We start from the raw sequence: 17,158 nt of genomic DNA on the forward strand, positions 1-17,158 counted from the left end.
GTAAGTCGTCTTTCTTTAGAATATTAACTTTTGGGAAGAGGAATGCTGATGCTGTCCGCTCACAGTGGACGCCAGCTTCCCGGTATTGTAGCCTTAGCTAAAAACTCTTAAATTAAATTGTCTTGTAGCATTTCCATTAGAAAACACCATTTCTGAGCTTTTATTACTCCGTCATAAAAATCCCTAGGAGGTGAGATTTAGTACACGAGGTTATATCCGTGGCTGGCGTTAAATCTTAGGCAGAATTTCAGGAGACAAACTTTACCGGTGCTTTTGGGAAGGAAGCATTGGCACAGGCCTAGGGCACGCTGAGGAAGAGAAAGGTGCTGGTCGTGGGCTCCTTTTGGTTCAGAGGTGTGGGATGTCCTGGTGTGGCCTCACAGCCACGTCTTCGTCTTCACGATGGGTTTCTGCTACCTCTACGTGTGCCCATCCTCACGCTAAGGATCCTTTTCTTGTTGGAAGTCCCATCATTTCAGCAGGCATTTGAGGTCGACTGTGTTCTCAGCACGGATCCAGTACATCTACAAGGACATTTGAATGGAATCTACGTTCAAACTTTATTTTAAATTGTTTGTTTCTTTATTTCTGTTGATGTTTCTCATTTGATTGTCCAGTGTTGTAGCACTTTTGCCTGTCTGTTCCAACAGGGTTGATTGCAAAAACTGATCTTAACACGTGAGGTAACAGTACCAAAAAGGTGATTTGTAAAAAAACAAACAAACAAACAAACAAACAAACAAAAAAACACATTGTGAGTGTTACACGGTGCCTACCATTGGTAGTCATACCTCAAATCCGTCCTTCTGCAACTTGCAGTTATTTTTCATTCATCTGTCCCCATTGTTTTAGAGGACACACAGCCCGGAATATAAATTAGGGAAGAGGTGTCAGTGATTATAGATAATATGCTAAAACTGTTTCTGAAATATTTATTAGAAAATAGGTTAATAAAGTGACACGGTGCACCTGTGCTGGTGTGAAGTAGACATTATGAGAAGATTATGCTAATGTGAGTATTTAGTAGCAAGTCTTCTTTGGGATTACTCTGGGCTATTATCATAGTCAGCCCAGGAATTGTAATTCAAAAGAAAGCAAATGATCAAGGTTTTTGTTTCTTTTTTTTTCCCCCTCTACGTTTTGACTGCTCTTTAGCCTGATGAATTAGAAAGAATATACTGCGAGGAACCTTTTAAACGTACTGCTTAAAAAAAAAAAAAAAAAAAAAGAAGAAAGTAGGCTGGACAGAGGAACTATTACATACAGAAGTGTAAAACAAAAAGGATTTTGGAAGCTTTGATGGGGGCTGAGCAGTTGTTAAGTTTGGAGGTGAGAAAAAGGATGAACAGTAATACCGGCACACGAAAAGAAAGAGAGAATCTGGGGAGGGAGAAGATTGGCAGGAGATGCAAACATCAGATACCTTCACGCTCACACATTTCGATGATTTTGACTCCTATGTCCATAATAAGTACCTGCATATTACGTGTTTTCTATGTTCCAGGATCCCAGTTGTTGGAGTATCACATACTGTGTGTGATGCGAAGGAAAAAGTGCCTGTAGGGGTATATTAAAATACAAGTTTTAATTCACACGTGAGTGAAAAGTTGTTTAAAACTTACCTGTGCTTTGCGACTGAAAAGCTGAAAACTAGCGTGAAGGTATTTGAAGTGATTGCTCTTTAAAAGGAGACATTGCTATTCATGCCTTAGTGAGCATTTGCTCAGGTTTGGGTTTTGCTCTGGGATTTCAAGGTCTAGGTCTGTTGTTTCGTAGGCAGCCTGACAAGATAAGAGTAGTCTGTCTCATATATGCGCAGTAAATTTGTCTCCCAGAGCAGCAAAAGCTCAGGCATGCAAAGCATGATGATGTGCAGGGAGGCTGATCGGCTGTAATAAAGCATTCATTATCCCTCCATCTAAATTAACTGAAATGACATCATAATAGTGCCTTTTACAACCTCACTCAAATTCCCTCTCTTTTATTGAATTATCAGCTAAACCTAAATTATTTTAAGCTGTGTCTATATATCCTTGTTTAGGTAGTTATTCTGTCATTAGGGAATCCATCCGTTCCTTTGCTCCTTGGTGCTTTCCTTCTTCTTTTTTGATGTTCGCTTAAGGAGGAGTAGCGGGGAGCACACTTGCAGCTCGCGCTGCTTCCCTGTTTTCATGTCATAAGAATTTTGTGCTTGTAGTGTAAACCCGAGCCCCTGGATGCTAGATCTAATCAGATGATGGACAAAACAGGACGTGCTGTGAGAATGGTTCTGCTTTGGGAATATCTCTGTAGGTTCGTTCTCCAAAAAACAGCCTTTTTGCAGAGGCAGCTGATCTCTGTGTGTTAGGGATGCGCTAGGTGTGCTGCAGCACCATGTGGAATGAAAAGAAAATGGGGCATAAAACATCTTTAAACAGCAGTGAACACGCAAATCAGGGCACTTGATTAATTATAAGACGGGGAGAAGGAAAAAACCGACTGTACCTGAGAAAGCGGGGGAGAGGTGTTTGGCACCGTGACTGCTGTTACACTTATAAATTGAGTCCCTTTGTCCCTTCCTCATTTATTATTACCACTGCAAGTCTGGATTTGATAAATAGGAACAACCTCCTGGCCTCGGTGAGGTTGTATATGTGAAGAAGGGCCTCTCTACAACGGTACAGTTACAGAGTCAAAGCCTAAATGTCTGCGTTTTTTTTGTCTGGTTTGGGGGAGCAGCCACAAACCTGTGAGCCCTCTGGATGTGATTAATAATCAATAACAGTATAAATACACGGTGGTTGCAATTGAGGTTGTGTTTATGGCTTGAAGCAGCAGCACATGAATGGATTTATTGACTCTGGAGTGAGGGCCATAAATGAGGAGAAACTGGACGAAATGAGGACTGACCCGTCCTGCTGCCCTAGGCAGGGCGAGGTGCGTGATCCCCGGCCGTGTCTCAGATGGTTGCTTCACGTGTTCACTTCTGTTTTGGTTTTAGGGAAACAAAAAAGTGATGTCTTTAGAACAGCAAGCTCCCAGGATGTTTTTGAGGTACTTTATGCCATCATTTATCAGTTTTGTGCCTGCTCCCCTTCTCAGCACTGCTCCTCTAGCATATTGAGGAGAATTTCTGCTCTCTGTGGCCAGTGCTTAACATCTCAAGGTATTTCCTATTTTATTTGGGAACTTTGTTCCCATTACAGTTGCCCCTTGCCCTGTTAGAGCCAGGCCAAGCCGTTCGTAGCGTGGTGGCACGGTGATGTTCAGTGGTTTTGGTGCCACCATTCACCAACACCCTGTGCAGTTTCCACCATGTGCCAGTGCGGATGATTATTCCTCCTTCATAAAGAACTGATAAGGCGTCTTATCAGCAAGTATATGAGTGTAGCAGGGAATGTTAAAATCAGTCCCCAGCTCTCAGCTCTCTCTCACTCAAGGTTTCAACTTCTGTGGCTCTTCCTGACATGGATAACTTCTTTCGTTAATCAAGACTGAACTTCAAGAAAACAACTCCTCTTTACGCACGTGCAACTAGACGCTGATCTTCGTTATTAATTACACCAAGGAAAGGTTTGCCACTGCGGACTGACGATCTCCATTGAACACAGGAGGTGTTTTGATGCTCCCCTGTTGGCCCAGCCAGTCCCACGAACGCCTTTCATCCTTACGTAAGGATATCCTTAATTTTAAGCAGCCCGCTTATTTTGCAGTACAGAACTGGTGCAGTTTTAATTCTGCCTGTTTTGAGAAGCCAGTTTCCACTGTTTTTTTTCCAGTTTCTACAACTTTTACAGTGAAGTTAGTGCAAGCCACAAGTACCTGCATCGAAAGAGGAAGAGTATCGGACCAACACCTGGAATTATTCATAAACAATTCTGAATTTTATTGGGGCATAAACCTGAACTGTGATTTGTGGCAAACCTCACAGGTAATAACGTGCCATTTCCTGGAGTATAGCCAAGAATTCACTGAGCAAAATTTTAGTCTATCTGCATGATCCCTTCAGAGAAATCATCTTTCTTGTTGAGAAACCACACAACTGAGCGTTGTACTGCAGTGGTGAAGCAGGCCAGCCAGACCGTTGTGCTTTTGCCAGGTCCGTTGTTATTTCTTCTGATTCTGTGTCACCGAATTGCAGCTCATTCACAGGAAGGTATTTGAATATTCCAGGTGAAAACGCTATTTTTTTTTTCCTCAGTGACAGTTGGTTTCAGTACTTCTGTGCAACATCTGCAGCACAATTTCCAGTCAGCAGTGGATTTGACTTATCTGCATCCTTAAGATGCTTTCCAGAAACCTGATGATTTCTCTGCCATCTTTCTGTTTGTGTCTTTTTTAATCACTCCTCTTCACTGTGGTACCAGAAGAGCAAGAGCAGGTGGCTCCTGTCTGTCTGCTTCAGTTTAAGCCTGGAGATCAACCTAATGGAAAGTTTCCTGAAACAAATAATGGAAAGAGTTTGCTGTGGGTCGTGTTGTTTGTGTTCTCCTGCATCAATTTGCTTCCAGAGGATGCTCAAGCACCTTCTGTCCTGGTTCAAGATTAGTATTTTCCAGCTAAGAACAACCAAATCATGGCGTTTTCTCCCATATTATTTACAGAATATTGACACACTCTCTGAGATCCAATTTCTGCTCCTGTTTTTTGAGATCCTGGCTCAGCTTGCCTTGTGGGTGGCACCTCTCCTCGCTTCTGTGTGAGCGTGTCAGAGAGCACGAGGTGGTCAGGAGTCAGTGATCCCAACAAAGCAGCAAAGTATGTGTACCTAAACCCAGCCTTTCCTTCCCTGGGCCCCATAACAACAGAATTTTACAGCGAGGTAAAGGAGGAGTGCTGTGTGGTGGAAGCCTCCAAATTGTCCAGGAGCTCTATACAACTTGCTACTTCTTATGGTAGTACTTTAATATATGTTCTCAAAATCAACTTCTTGAGATAAAATCATCAAACTTTCTTTCTTTTCTCTTGACATCAGAGGTAGTGAAAGATGCTGGAACGCTCCGTGGGCTCAGTCATGAGAGAAGTCATTTTGGTGCCTTTAATTGTGCCAGGATGTTGCAGGGGTTGCACTGCTTTCTGGTTGTTCTGCTTTATAACTTCTCGTTTCACACTAACAGAAGGAGCGAGTGTATCATCTAATCAAATGAAAATTAAAATGGGGCTCGAATAATTAAAAAATCAACACTTTAAATCTCTGCATCGCTTTTTTGGATGCTCCGCTGCAGAAATCTGGGAGGAACACCTACCCTCCTAGAGCAGTCCAGCACATGGGCTGAAGGAGCTGGATGAAGGTGTTTGCTGGCAATTAGAGCGTTACAGGTGTGTCGTGGTTTAGTCCTTCTTCTGTTGCAAGGTACAGTAGATTCTGCACTTTTTGTTGTTTATTTGTAGGCACTGGAATTAATATAGGGGAAAAATGAGAGCTACAATTTAAAGTAAAATAATGGTATATAAAGTAATGAGATTGTTCCAAAGCTTAATTAGATGGAGCAGATTGAATACATTACAGTGATGTCTTGAGGCAACATAATTAAATTGTAGGCATAATCCTCCCTGTATTGGAACTGATTTTATCTTGGTAAGGCGCGGAGCATTAGAGAGCCCCTTCCTGCTGTGGTAAATCACTGCTCCTTCCGGGAAGCCTTGCGGATCTCCTGCTATTGTCAGGCTTTCAAAACCAAACAAAACAGGACATAAGTCTACATCCCGAATTGTTGATACTCTGATTACACGGATAACTTCAGATTCCATCTTGGTATACGCTACAGCTCAGTAATTGAATCATAGATCTAAAAGCCGTCTGCAGCGGGTTCTTGTGTATGCTGAAGTCATCGCATTTACAAAATCCCTTAATGAAGTTTCCAAATATATCCCCTGACAAAGTTACTGGTGAATAATGCACGGAGTTGCTGTTCCTCAAATGCAGCTCTGCGTGTGCCGGGCACAAGTGTGAGGATGCAAATGAGATCTTTAGGTATAAAAAGTGATATTGTGAAATGTATGTGAAGTGTATAGAGAGGTATTTTTTCATATGTGTATTTATAGATAAATGTACCTACACGTGTGGGCTTTTTTCTTTTATATATGCTATGCTATTTTACATATTCGTCAATCTTTCACATTTTCTTTTGTGCTTTCTTTTATCTACATAATTTTTCTTTTCATTTTTGGATACTTTCCTTCTCCTGCAGTGGCACTACTGTGGGGGTAATCCAGCTTTATAACAGAGACACATCCCAGTGGTGGCAGAAGTTGTGCCTTATGTAATTTACTTGGTACACATGAATAATCTCTCATACCATGCTGCTGTCTGGGTGTTATCTAGAGGTTTTACTTTACTTGGGCTAATAAACATTTAGCTTAATGGTCTTTTTTTTTTTTTATTATTTCCAGGAAAGATCAGTAGGTACCTTAAATTCAATAATCAATAAAAGATTTAACTGCTTCTACTGGTTTGTTTTAAAAAATCCTGATTTTTTTTTTTCGTCAACCCGTAGAAAGATTAACTGTTATCTGCATCCAGTAGTGCAAATCTCTTCTTAAAGATTGCTATTGGGGGGAAAAAAATAATAATAAAAAAAAGTTGTACATTTTATGAGTGGTCTTTATCGTTACTGGTACTTTCAGGAGGCATCAATCTGTACCACAGACAGTTTGCTCAAAAGACGAGCTCGTTTGGCATTAGCTGGCAGTTTCATACCATAAATTTAGAGTCTTCAGGAGGAATCTAATGTTTATTTTGAGAATGGAGATGAGGATACCAGAGAATAATATGTTTCCTTTTCAGCACCATGAATATGGAGTGACCTACTTATGCTATACCATTTGGTTTTATTTTTAAAGCTTGTCAAGTCAGCTTCTATTGCAATTTAACAAGCAACCTTTTCAGGGAAGCAATAAACTGTACTAGGGAGTAAATTAGCGTTTGAGAAGTAGAACATTGAACAATATTTTGAAGGCTGTCCTTCAACAGCATTTTTATATGTTTTTTTTCAATAAGTAAAATAGTGTCTGCCTCGTATTTGTTTAAAAACACGTTTTGCTTCACCTGCAAGTTAAAGTCCAGCCAATTTCAGCTTCAGGTTAGCTACAACATTAAGATACTGCAGCTTTAAAGAAACTAATAGACTTTTTTCTAATAAACTGAAATTTTAATGATCTCCTGATTATCATGAGATATTTTAAAGACAAGTGATTTTATCCCAAACATTCCTTGTTTCTTTACTCTGCATATGCTAATTTGCTTGATTAATTTTGAGAACATCTGCATATAATTCCGTATGCTTACCAGTGGTGAGATCACACTGCTTTTCAAGTAACAGCTACAAATTTCACTTTCCAGACAGACTCAGATTTTTGTCTAATTGGGATGCCAAACGTACAAAGGTGCTACTGAAGAGTGTGTAATTATGTAATTTTCTCTTGATCTTTCAGAGTCTTCCTGCGAGCAATTAATCAGTATGCAGATATGCTAAACAAAAAATTTCTTGATCAAGCCAACTTTGAGTTACAGGTAAGAAAAGAAACACCAAACAATGTCTCGGGGAGTAGTCTTAATATCAGAAGAAGTTTCTGTCTCAAACGTATACTTCTGTTGTATGTGTGTATGTCACCGTGAACCCTGGAAGTCCAGTTAAGGCATTTCAGGCTCAGCACATATTCCTGATCCTTTTGTCAAGTGGGTCTCATCCTACAAGAGTACCAAGTCTTACTGAGAGCATCACAGAAAACTCCTTTTTTTCTTCAGGAACAGCAAAAGGGGGTGTCCTCCCCTTTCTAAAACAGTTGCTTTAGTAGAGTTATTGAGTCAAACGTGCAGCCTGAGTCTGGGTCCTTTTTTTTTTTCCTCCCACCACCACCTAGATTTGTGTGCTCATATTTGATTTTACTTGAATCATCAGCACATAATCGTTTGGGATTTCTAGATGGGGAATGTTTCCTGGAAACATAAACGCAATGAGAAGATGTATCGCGAATATATGAAGAAACAATGGCTCTGTTATTTTCACCTATAAATATGTATGTGAATAACTTTGATTCTTCTAGGATGTTTTGTAGATAGGCAGAAAAAGCGTTTCAAAGAATTAATGATATCTGTTCTTGTCATTCTGGGGCCTTTCAGCTTTGGAACAACTACTTCCACCTAGCTGTTGCTTTTCTCACGCAAGAGTCTTTACAACTGGAGAATTTTTCAAGTGCTAAGAGAGCAAAAATACTTAACAAGTAAGTCCTATTCGTCATCTAAATCATGGACAAGAACTTGAGGTCTATTAACATAATTTTAGTTTAATTTCTTAGCTAAATCCATTCAAATTGAGATGCAATCACGGTATAATGAAAGGTTGGTTTTAAAAACATGAATCAAGTATTGCATGTGTTTCTACCCTTGAATCAAGATCTAAATTACATGATTCATTACTGATGAAGACAGTATTTTATACTGCAGGATATTCATAAAGTCAAGACTTTTCAGAAGTATTAACATATTATAAAACCGCATTTTTAAATCACTTTAGCTTTGTGATTATTCTAATCTCATTTTACGTGCACTCTTTATTGCTTAATCCCTGACGGCCTTTTAGAGTGAATTTTCGTAACTACAGACAGTTTCCCCGTGATATCCCTGAAGAATGGGTTTGTGTAACTGCAGCCTTGTATGCTTGCGTGGTTAAAAGGGATTACATTGCCTACCTCTGACCAGGGAGCTTGAACTATCTGATTTCTATTCAGAATCCCACAGCAAATGAAACCTGTCAAAAGAGAAAAGACCCGAGCATGAATATTTCAATGTATGCATTTCTCCTACATGTCATTGGGCTTCCAGTGCTGAGGACCCTGTCATTAACTAAGCAGCGAGCACAGAAAAAAGCCAGGAAAATGTTTGCAGACCATATGCGTGGATTCTGTTTCTGTGCCATTAGTATTTGTAACGAATGCCTGCAAAAGCAGTTTGTTTCCAGGTTTAATCAGGTTACCACAGTTAATGCACAAAAATGGACAGTTTCAAAGCTGTGATTCCCCGAGCAAGCCCAGCTCAGCCTGCTTATACGTGTGATATATATTATGTATCTGTGTAGAGAGAGAGGGTGTATTTTGTATTACTTCACTTTCTAAATGGAAGCCTTTTTGTGTGTTATTATGATAAGAGATACTGCAGTGAGAATGGGAAGAGTTTATCACTGCTGCAGTGAAATGTGATTTAAAAGGTTTTGTGCTTTAACTGGCAGCCCTGTGTGGGTTGCAGTCTTTGACCAGAAAATTCAGGGCTGTGCCTGCGTTGTTTTTTTTCCCCAGCAGCAAAGTTTTGCCCTTTGAACTTGTCCACTCCATCAGGAGTTTTGAGGTGCTTTCTTTGGAAGCTGTGCTTTCGCTGGGTGTTAAAACAGAATTTTTCAGCACCGTGTGATCCAGCACACATACATATGACTCATGGGGCTTCCTTGATGAAACAGGAATATTTACAAGTTCAGTGGAAAAGTGATGTCAAACAGAGCTCAGGGTTTTGCACTTGCGATATAAATATCATAAATAACATTGTAGTTACAGTTCTGCAAAGGGAAATCAAAATGCTTTTGTACAGCCAGGTAAATCTCTTTTCATTAGAGTTACAATTTATGAACAGTGCTTTTGCTGGAAATGGGATCAGTGATACAAACTCTTCTTTATAATTAAGTGTCTAAAGGAGACCTACAAACCTCAAAGTGCTCCAATTACAATCAGTTGGAAAGCAGAGGGATCAAAACCATGGCTGCTCGTGGTCCTGCCTCTCTCCCACCCCTGTCTCTCTGCCTGACGTTGGTGTGCACCTCCATGGGCATTTGATTCCCAGTCAGACTCCTGATCTGGGCAAAAACCAACAGGGCTGTGCCTGGACTGGAAATGCCTCTGAAATCTGTACGTGGGCTGATGTTCCTCTTTGTGAGGATGAGATGGATCCCTGGATGGAAATTTTCTCCGAGTGATTTTTATATTAAATGGGGCAGCATATCTCATTGAAGGATTTCAAGAAATAAACAGACATTACTCACCGCTGATATAAGTAAATAGATTAAGTCATTTGTAGTGGTTACTTAATGAAGTTTGCTAAATTGTAAATCTCTATTTATAATGTTTTCCTAAGTTATTATTTTCAATTTAATCATGTTCTGGTGACAAAACCAAGACAGTAAATTCTTCAGATGCAATAAATGTATGGTTTGGAAGCACTAACTTTTATTGCTCTGTGAAACCACTATTAATTCTATGCCAAAGAGATATAAATAATAACTCAATATCACACTCACCCTCCTTTTTAAGTATATATTTCAATATGTTAAATATTTAATAATTAAAATCTAATTATTGTAATTTGTAGGTTTTGCTAAACATTGCTTTTCAATGTTAGATAATAACAGACTTTCAACAGAGAAATATTTTTAATCCTTACTAATGACAGGGCATCTCACTATCGTTCCCAGAAATCCCACAAGTTGCCAGATACTGCTGTTTTGCTCATCCCGTTATTTAATTAATGCCTTCAACATACAAATATTCTGGATAGCAAACAGTTTGGTGCTTGTTTCATAAAATCATAGGAAGGTTGATGGTCCTGATCCAGTCATTAGTGAAGTCAATAAGACGTTTCCCATTCATTAAGCTTTCCTTTCATTAATGTGGTGAGGGAGCAGAGCATTAAGACACGTGGGTGGCGGGGTGCTGGTGGCACCAGCGTCCCTGCAGGGTGGGAGGTGGGTTGAGCAGCAAGGGGAAGAAGCAGCTCCAGTTCCACATTGGCATGGGAAGTGCCTGGACCCTCTTGTTTTGCTCTGGCCCCGCAGGACAGAAATCCCCTTGGTGTGCAGCACAGAAACATTTTCTTTGTGATTCTGCACGTCATCGTACAAGATGTCACAAGGTGCTCCTGGTTTTCTTTTCTAGGACAACGCGATGCTAAGAGTGTGTGTAAAAATAAAATAGGGCCTTAGGCCGTGAAGCTCTCTGTCAGGCTTCCTCCAGCCATCACTGTTAGGAAAATTGCAAATGCTCGCAATTAATCTCTGTAACCGCCCACGTGTCCCAAAGGACAGTTAGGTAATCAGAAAATGTGGCAAGGAGAGGTTTGCACGGGTGAATGTTTTGTGTTCTCCCTTTAGTAAGTGGAAATTCGGTGCAGGCATTTAAATTTTGAGGTCTTCCAAAGGCAAGCTAGGAACAGGAGGTGAGGGATGCAGGCTGCTGCTGTGTGGCTGCATCTTGGGGTGTCCTGAACAAGTTGGATTCCCCTTTTACCCTGTTTGACTTCTGTAGGGTTCAGCATTTATAGGTGCATTGCTGAGCTGGGGAGGGAGGGCATGTAGAGTTATTGATATCATCTGAATTTGGAGAATGTTGGTCAGATTTTTAAAAAATAAACAAACGTTTTTGTTCTCTTTTTAAGATACGGCGATATGAGAAGGCAGATTGGTTTTGAAATCAGGGACATGTGGTATAATCTGGGTAAGTAGCACGAACGCCTGTTGCTTAATGCTTTCACCCAGTGTTTGTATAAACCGAGATGCAGATGAAACAAGCCTGCTTTCTCTTGAAATAACGTTAGGCTTCCAAAAGGCATTTAGGAAGCAGGTGATTTAAGAAATAAAGCCTCCTCTGCACACTTATTTTGCTGTCTGGGAACATACACAACTAGTCAATGTTTACATATCTTAGTTTTTCTTCATGGCATTCAACCTCGCAGTAAATAAAAAGAAGCGGGTGTGGTGATATCTGTTGAATGGCTTTTACTCTCGTTTTTTCTCTATAAATACACACAGACACAGAAATATGCACGGATGTGTGCTCAGATACATACACGTAGCTAAAGTAACTGGAACTAGAGCAAAATGGACGTGTCCGAGGGATATCAGTGGCCTGGAAATTCAGCTTAAAGTCTGATTTTCGGTCTTGCTTGGCTCTATCAGAATGACTTAGGGAGATCAGCAAAGAATGGAAACTTGGACATCCCTGGAGTTGGTAGTTAAATTAGGCATAGCTGCCTGTCTCAACTTTGCGTCTGTTCTGTGGGTATAATTTAGCTATACAGGGATTGAATTTCATGAGCAACTGAGTATTTACTGCGACCTGAGTGTACTCATCTGTCAGATTTCATTTTCCTGAGCTTAACAGTGGAGACACTTCAGCTGTGTCTGAGTGTCATCAAAAGTTCCTTAAATTATCAGAAATAAATGTGTTTGCCCTTTCACTTATATCTCTAGCTGAACTGTTGTTGCTGAAACTTGGAAAAAAAAAAATCAGCACATATAAAAGAAGGGAATGCAAGGGCTCATAATTATTTGATATCGCAGAGTTTGCATCCACTCTGCTGGAATGATGAAAAAAGCCTTCCAAGAACAGCCGAAATCACTTTTTATTAGAAGCATCTTTTGTGACTTAAGTGCCTGGAGACCAGATTAAAGCGTAATGCACACCTGATATGGGACTTGACAGACAGATAATGATACCAGGACCATGACTGATGCTGGGTCAGCCAGCTCAGGACTCCGGCAGCTCCTTTGTCAGTTATTAGCCAAATCCTTCACTGCTCTGTGCTTACAGCCCTGTATTCATCTGTTATTTTCCCTAATTTCTCTAGCATCTTCGGATTCTTCAACCTTGTGTGCTTTTCCTGGCATTTAGCAGACTGAGAGAAGGGATGTTTGTGTACATAGCTATACATCTGGCTATTGTTACATGAGGTTATTCTACTCAACCTGGGAGCTATAGGCTGTGTAATGCTTTTTACTACTGTTGCTGATGTTGGCTGCTCTAGGACAGGTTATTTAGTAGCTTTTGGGTTCATTTTTTCACCACTAACAGGGAGATGCTAATCGTTTCCAGTAGCATCTTGTGAATTGATTGGCAGCGGGTGGGGGGTGCAAGTTTTCTTCAATGTTTCTGTCAGGAAAGCCTTTTTATTTTTGATAGAGTTTTAGACATATTTTTGGTTTCTCCATTAAAAGCTGATATTACCTATGTAGATGTCTCCGTGACCTCTTCTAGCTCTAATGTCCGTGATTCCCTAGGAGACTGGGATCATTAATTTTGAAATTTCATATGGTGAGGGAGGTGGTAAATTGCTGCTCTTCCCAACAAAACCTGCAGGAGCAAGGTAAATCGGAGCCAGGACCCCAATCCAACAAGGCCTTTGTACTTTTAATAATGAGAAGCTTTCTTTTTTTCCGCTTCTTTGTAATACAGATAGTCAATGCTGATCATGTTTAACTTCTGGCTCTTCACCAATCTCATGTATGTCACAGCATCAATTAAGAAATAATACTGACTTACCACTGCAGGGGAATTGATTGTAGTGTGCTTGACACTTTTATCTTAGGAGTTTCACTACATTAGTCAAATTATTAATGTATATGTTCAGAAACAAAATCAAAAGTGAAAACCTATAATTCTTGCATATGCTTGAGCATATAATTTTTTATGACTCTCTGTCATTGTGCATAAGATATGATAAAGACAAATAACTTTGACTTTTGATTTATGTATTAAAGGCCATGGATGAGCCTCAAATTCTCATTTTAGCTCATCATTTTTTGTACACAAATGCCGTGGTTAACATCCAACACTTGTGGAGTTAAAACTTTCCCGTTGGGAACAAGACAGTCCAGTAGCTGTGATGCACGTTTAAGAGTATAATTTATTTCCTGAAATTAAATAGTAAAATGCAAACTCCAAAAGGTTATTCTTGCCTGTGTATTCCTGATGCAGCGTTGGCTGCAATATTCCAGCCTTCCTACTGCAGTTAATGCAAAAGAGCTTATATAGTGGAGTACAATAGGGAACGGTGTGCACACACACGTTAAATACCTGTAATTTACGAATAAGGTTTTTGTTTTCAACAGGGAACCATGTGTAAAAGATCCAGCTTGACAGATTTTCTGCTTATATCCTCGTTGTAGCTGTGCTGTCTGATACCTTGCTAGATTTGATCATGAAGGCTTTAAATTTGAGTGCTCTGATGCAGAAGCAATGAGGACGGCTTCGGGGAGCCGTAGTCCCAGTGTGCAGAGCCCCTGCTGCGTTGGCTTTCTGAAAGCACTGTATTGCTTTTATTTTCCTGTGTGCACCAAAAACAATGTATATTAGTCTTGGTAGGCTTTTTTCCTTCCATATCACAACCTCAAATTTAAAATAATACATTATTTTGAGTCACTGTTTTGTTAGCACTGGGGCACCTTAGCCCTGGGTGAGACAGTAAGTGCCGTAGGAACGCAAGGAAAGCTGCGGTATCTGTCTTGGTAAATGCAGGGAATCAAACAGCGTGCACTTAGAAGTGTTATGTGGTGCAGTTCAGCATATACAAAACAGAGTTTGATGCGAGGGTATGTATACCAGTTGTCAATGGTTAGTGGTTTCAACAGTGAAGCGTTGAAGAAGCAATATATATAAATGTACTTATTTCCTCATGATGAAGTTGATGGAGGAAAAACAGATCAGCAAGCATTGCTCTTATTGAACCAGCTCGAAGATGGAGGAGTAAAATTCCTGACGATGAAGTGAAATTGTTGCTGGTGCTGTCCTGCAGCGAGCTGGTCACCGGCCCAGCAGTTCCTCCAAGGACTTGACGTCAGAAAAGGTGTCTTGACAGAGATGTTAATGTCACTGGAAAGAAGGCTAGGGTTAAAAATAGCCCTGAACTTTGAGCATTAAATACATAGAAGTCATTACAAATAACATTCTCTGTATTTGTTATGCGTGTTCAGAGCTGGCCCATGTCAGAGGTGAGGTTGCTAGCAAATTTTTTCATGGGTCTTGTGGGCCAAAAGTGAATTAAAAGAACCTGGGAAATGCAAATCACACAGGTTATCAGATAAAGAAAGCACCTGGATTTTAACTCAAGTTTGCTGCTGTTCTGTGAGCGGTCTCTAGCATATCTCATGGCAAGGCAGAAGTCACTATGAGGAGGAGCTTTTACATATCCAAAAAAATACTGGTTTTGAATGTGGTTTTTAAAGCAGATGCACAATTTGGTTTTCAGAAGAGAGGCCTCAGTTTTCTCCCAGACTTGTCACATATTAAATCTCTGCGTGGGAGTTCCTGCGCTCCTGGGGGAAAAAAAGGAGAATTCATTGTTCGGTTGTTTATCAGCAAGTGCTGCGTGTGACAGGCAGCTGCAGTGCGTGCTCTCGGGCACCAGAGCAGGATCATTGCCTTTGGTTGTCACTCTGATGCTTTGTCTTGTGGCACAGCATTGCACAGGATAACATCATCCTTGCATGTGTGTGCGTGTGTCATCACATCGACGCTGCATGCCATGGTATAAGACGGGTGCCAGTTGGGCTCCAACCCTCTCCCACTTCACCCAGTTGGAGGGGGAGCAGCCACATCCCCTCAGGTGCAGGGATGGGTTTCATGTAGCAGGCAAGGGGTTTAGCGCAGTCCACTGTGCTTTTAGTGCTTTCTGATAATCACACAATCACAGAGTGGTTGAGGTTGGAAGGAACCTCTGGAGGTCATCTGGTCTGACCCCCCTGCCAGGCAGGGTGGCCCAGAGCACATTGCACAGGCTGGCATGCAGGTGGGTTTTGACTATCTCCAGAGAAGAGAATCCTCAGTTTGGATATTTATACATATTAATAAGATTCCTGCTCAGTCTTCTCTTCTCCAGGCCGCACAGGCCCATCTCTATCAGCCTCTCCTCATATGACAGATGCTCCTGAACATCTTAGTAGCCTTCTTCTTGACTTTCCAGTAGCTCCATGACCTCTTGTACTGGGAGCCCAGATCTGGACACAATACTCCAGGAGTGGCCTCACCAGTACTGTGCAGGGTTGAGAGGATCACCTCCCTCAACCTGCTGGCAACACTCTTCCAAATGCAGCCCAGGATCCTGTTGGCCTTCTTGGCCACAAGGACGCATCGCTGGCTCATGGTCAACCTGCTGTCCACCAGGACCCTCAGGTCCCTCCCCACAGGGCTGCTTTCCAGCAGGTCAGCCCCTACCCATACTGGTGCATGGGGTTGTTCTGCCCTTCATGCAGGACCCTGCATTTGCCTTTGTACAACTTCATGAGGTTCCTCACCACCTAATGCTCCTCTGATTGGTGCCACAACCCTCAGCTGCTTTCTTCTAGTTCCCAAATGCCTGTATTTCCCCCCAGGTCCTCCCAGATATAATATTTGGTAAATCCCAGTGCTTGGTGATGTAAAAGCTCTGCTTGGTTGTTCCACCCAATGCACAAATGGCCTGCGAGCAGCAGAAAGGCCGAGAGCACGCAGCCTGCTGCAGGCCCGGCCCTGTGCGTTGGCAAGAAACCTCGTGCACGTTCTCCATTTTTCACATCTACGTTTCCAGAGATATTAGGTACTTTTCTGAGGGGATCCCTGCTCTCGAAGCAATGAAAAACCCATCGCAGCCCACGGAGAACCTTATGACATTGAATTTGTGTCTGGCGAATAACTTTTGTCACTATCATTTGTTTTCTGAAATATCGACTCTGACACTTTTCAGGCGTAACACGAGGAAAGTGTCACCTGAGACGCTGAATGTAATAATGCTTGTAAGGAAGGCAGGGGAAGCTTCACTCCTCCTACTTGATATTCCTCACCAAGAGCCAGCGGTGCAGCGTCATACGAAGCAGCAATTTTGGTTGTGTATTAATTTGCCCTAATAGGATTGCTAATGCTAATGGCATTCTGAAGTTTGCCAAATCAAGTAACTTAAATTATATCTGTTAAAAATAAAAAAATAAAAATGCGGCAGCGTGTTTTGTCAGTAAAGGATTTTTGCTTGATTACATTTGTTCAGATTTATGTTAGTTCTGGTCAAAAGTGAAACTGCTAATTAAATACTTTCACAGTTACTGCCATGCCAGTGTAGTGCAGTGGAATATAAATGAATTAAAATGTGTTTCTGTCGTATACCACTGGTAAACTGCAATGGGAAACAAGAGCCTTGGAGTGGAGGAAGCTGAGGGCTCCTTAAATTAGCCCAGCTGAAAAGAAGCCCAGCCTGAGCTGCAGCAGTGGCTGCACAAACATGCTTCTCGTTGTGTACAGCTATTATAGCATCAGGTTTGTGAGAAACTTCACCGATTGCATGTGCTGAAGTTCAAATGCACCATAAGGTATACAAATCAGTGTGAATTTTTGTTCTTTTGTATTTATTATAAAATGAAATGAGCTCCATAATGTTCCAGACTTAACACGATGC

General features: G+C 41.1%; 1 protein-coding gene across 3 annotated transcripts in view; it reads left to right on the plus strand.

Moving 5' to 3' along the window:
• The window catches only part of DOCK1 (dedicator of cytokinesis 1), a 258,548-nt gene that overhangs the window by 168,604 nt on the left and 72,786 nt on the right, over positions 1-17,158 (plus strand). For all 3 annotated transcript variants that reach the window (XM_068689182.1, XM_068689180.1, XM_068689181.1), the window contains exons 30-32: positions 7,414-7,492; positions 8,102-8,202; positions 11,396-11,454. In XM_068689182.1, the coding sequence (XP_068545283.1) occupies positions 7,414-7,492; positions 8,102-8,202; positions 11,396-11,454 (239 nt within the window). The remainder of the gene's footprint in view (positions 1-7,413; positions 7,493-8,101; positions 8,203-11,395; positions 11,455-17,158) is intronic.

This window comes from Anas acuta, chromosome 7, assembly GCF_963932015.1.
Source record: "Anas acuta chromosome 7, bAnaAcu1.1, whole genome shotgun sequence".
Lineage (NCBI taxonomy): Eukaryota > Metazoa > Chordata > Aves > Anseriformes > Anatidae > Anas > Anas acuta.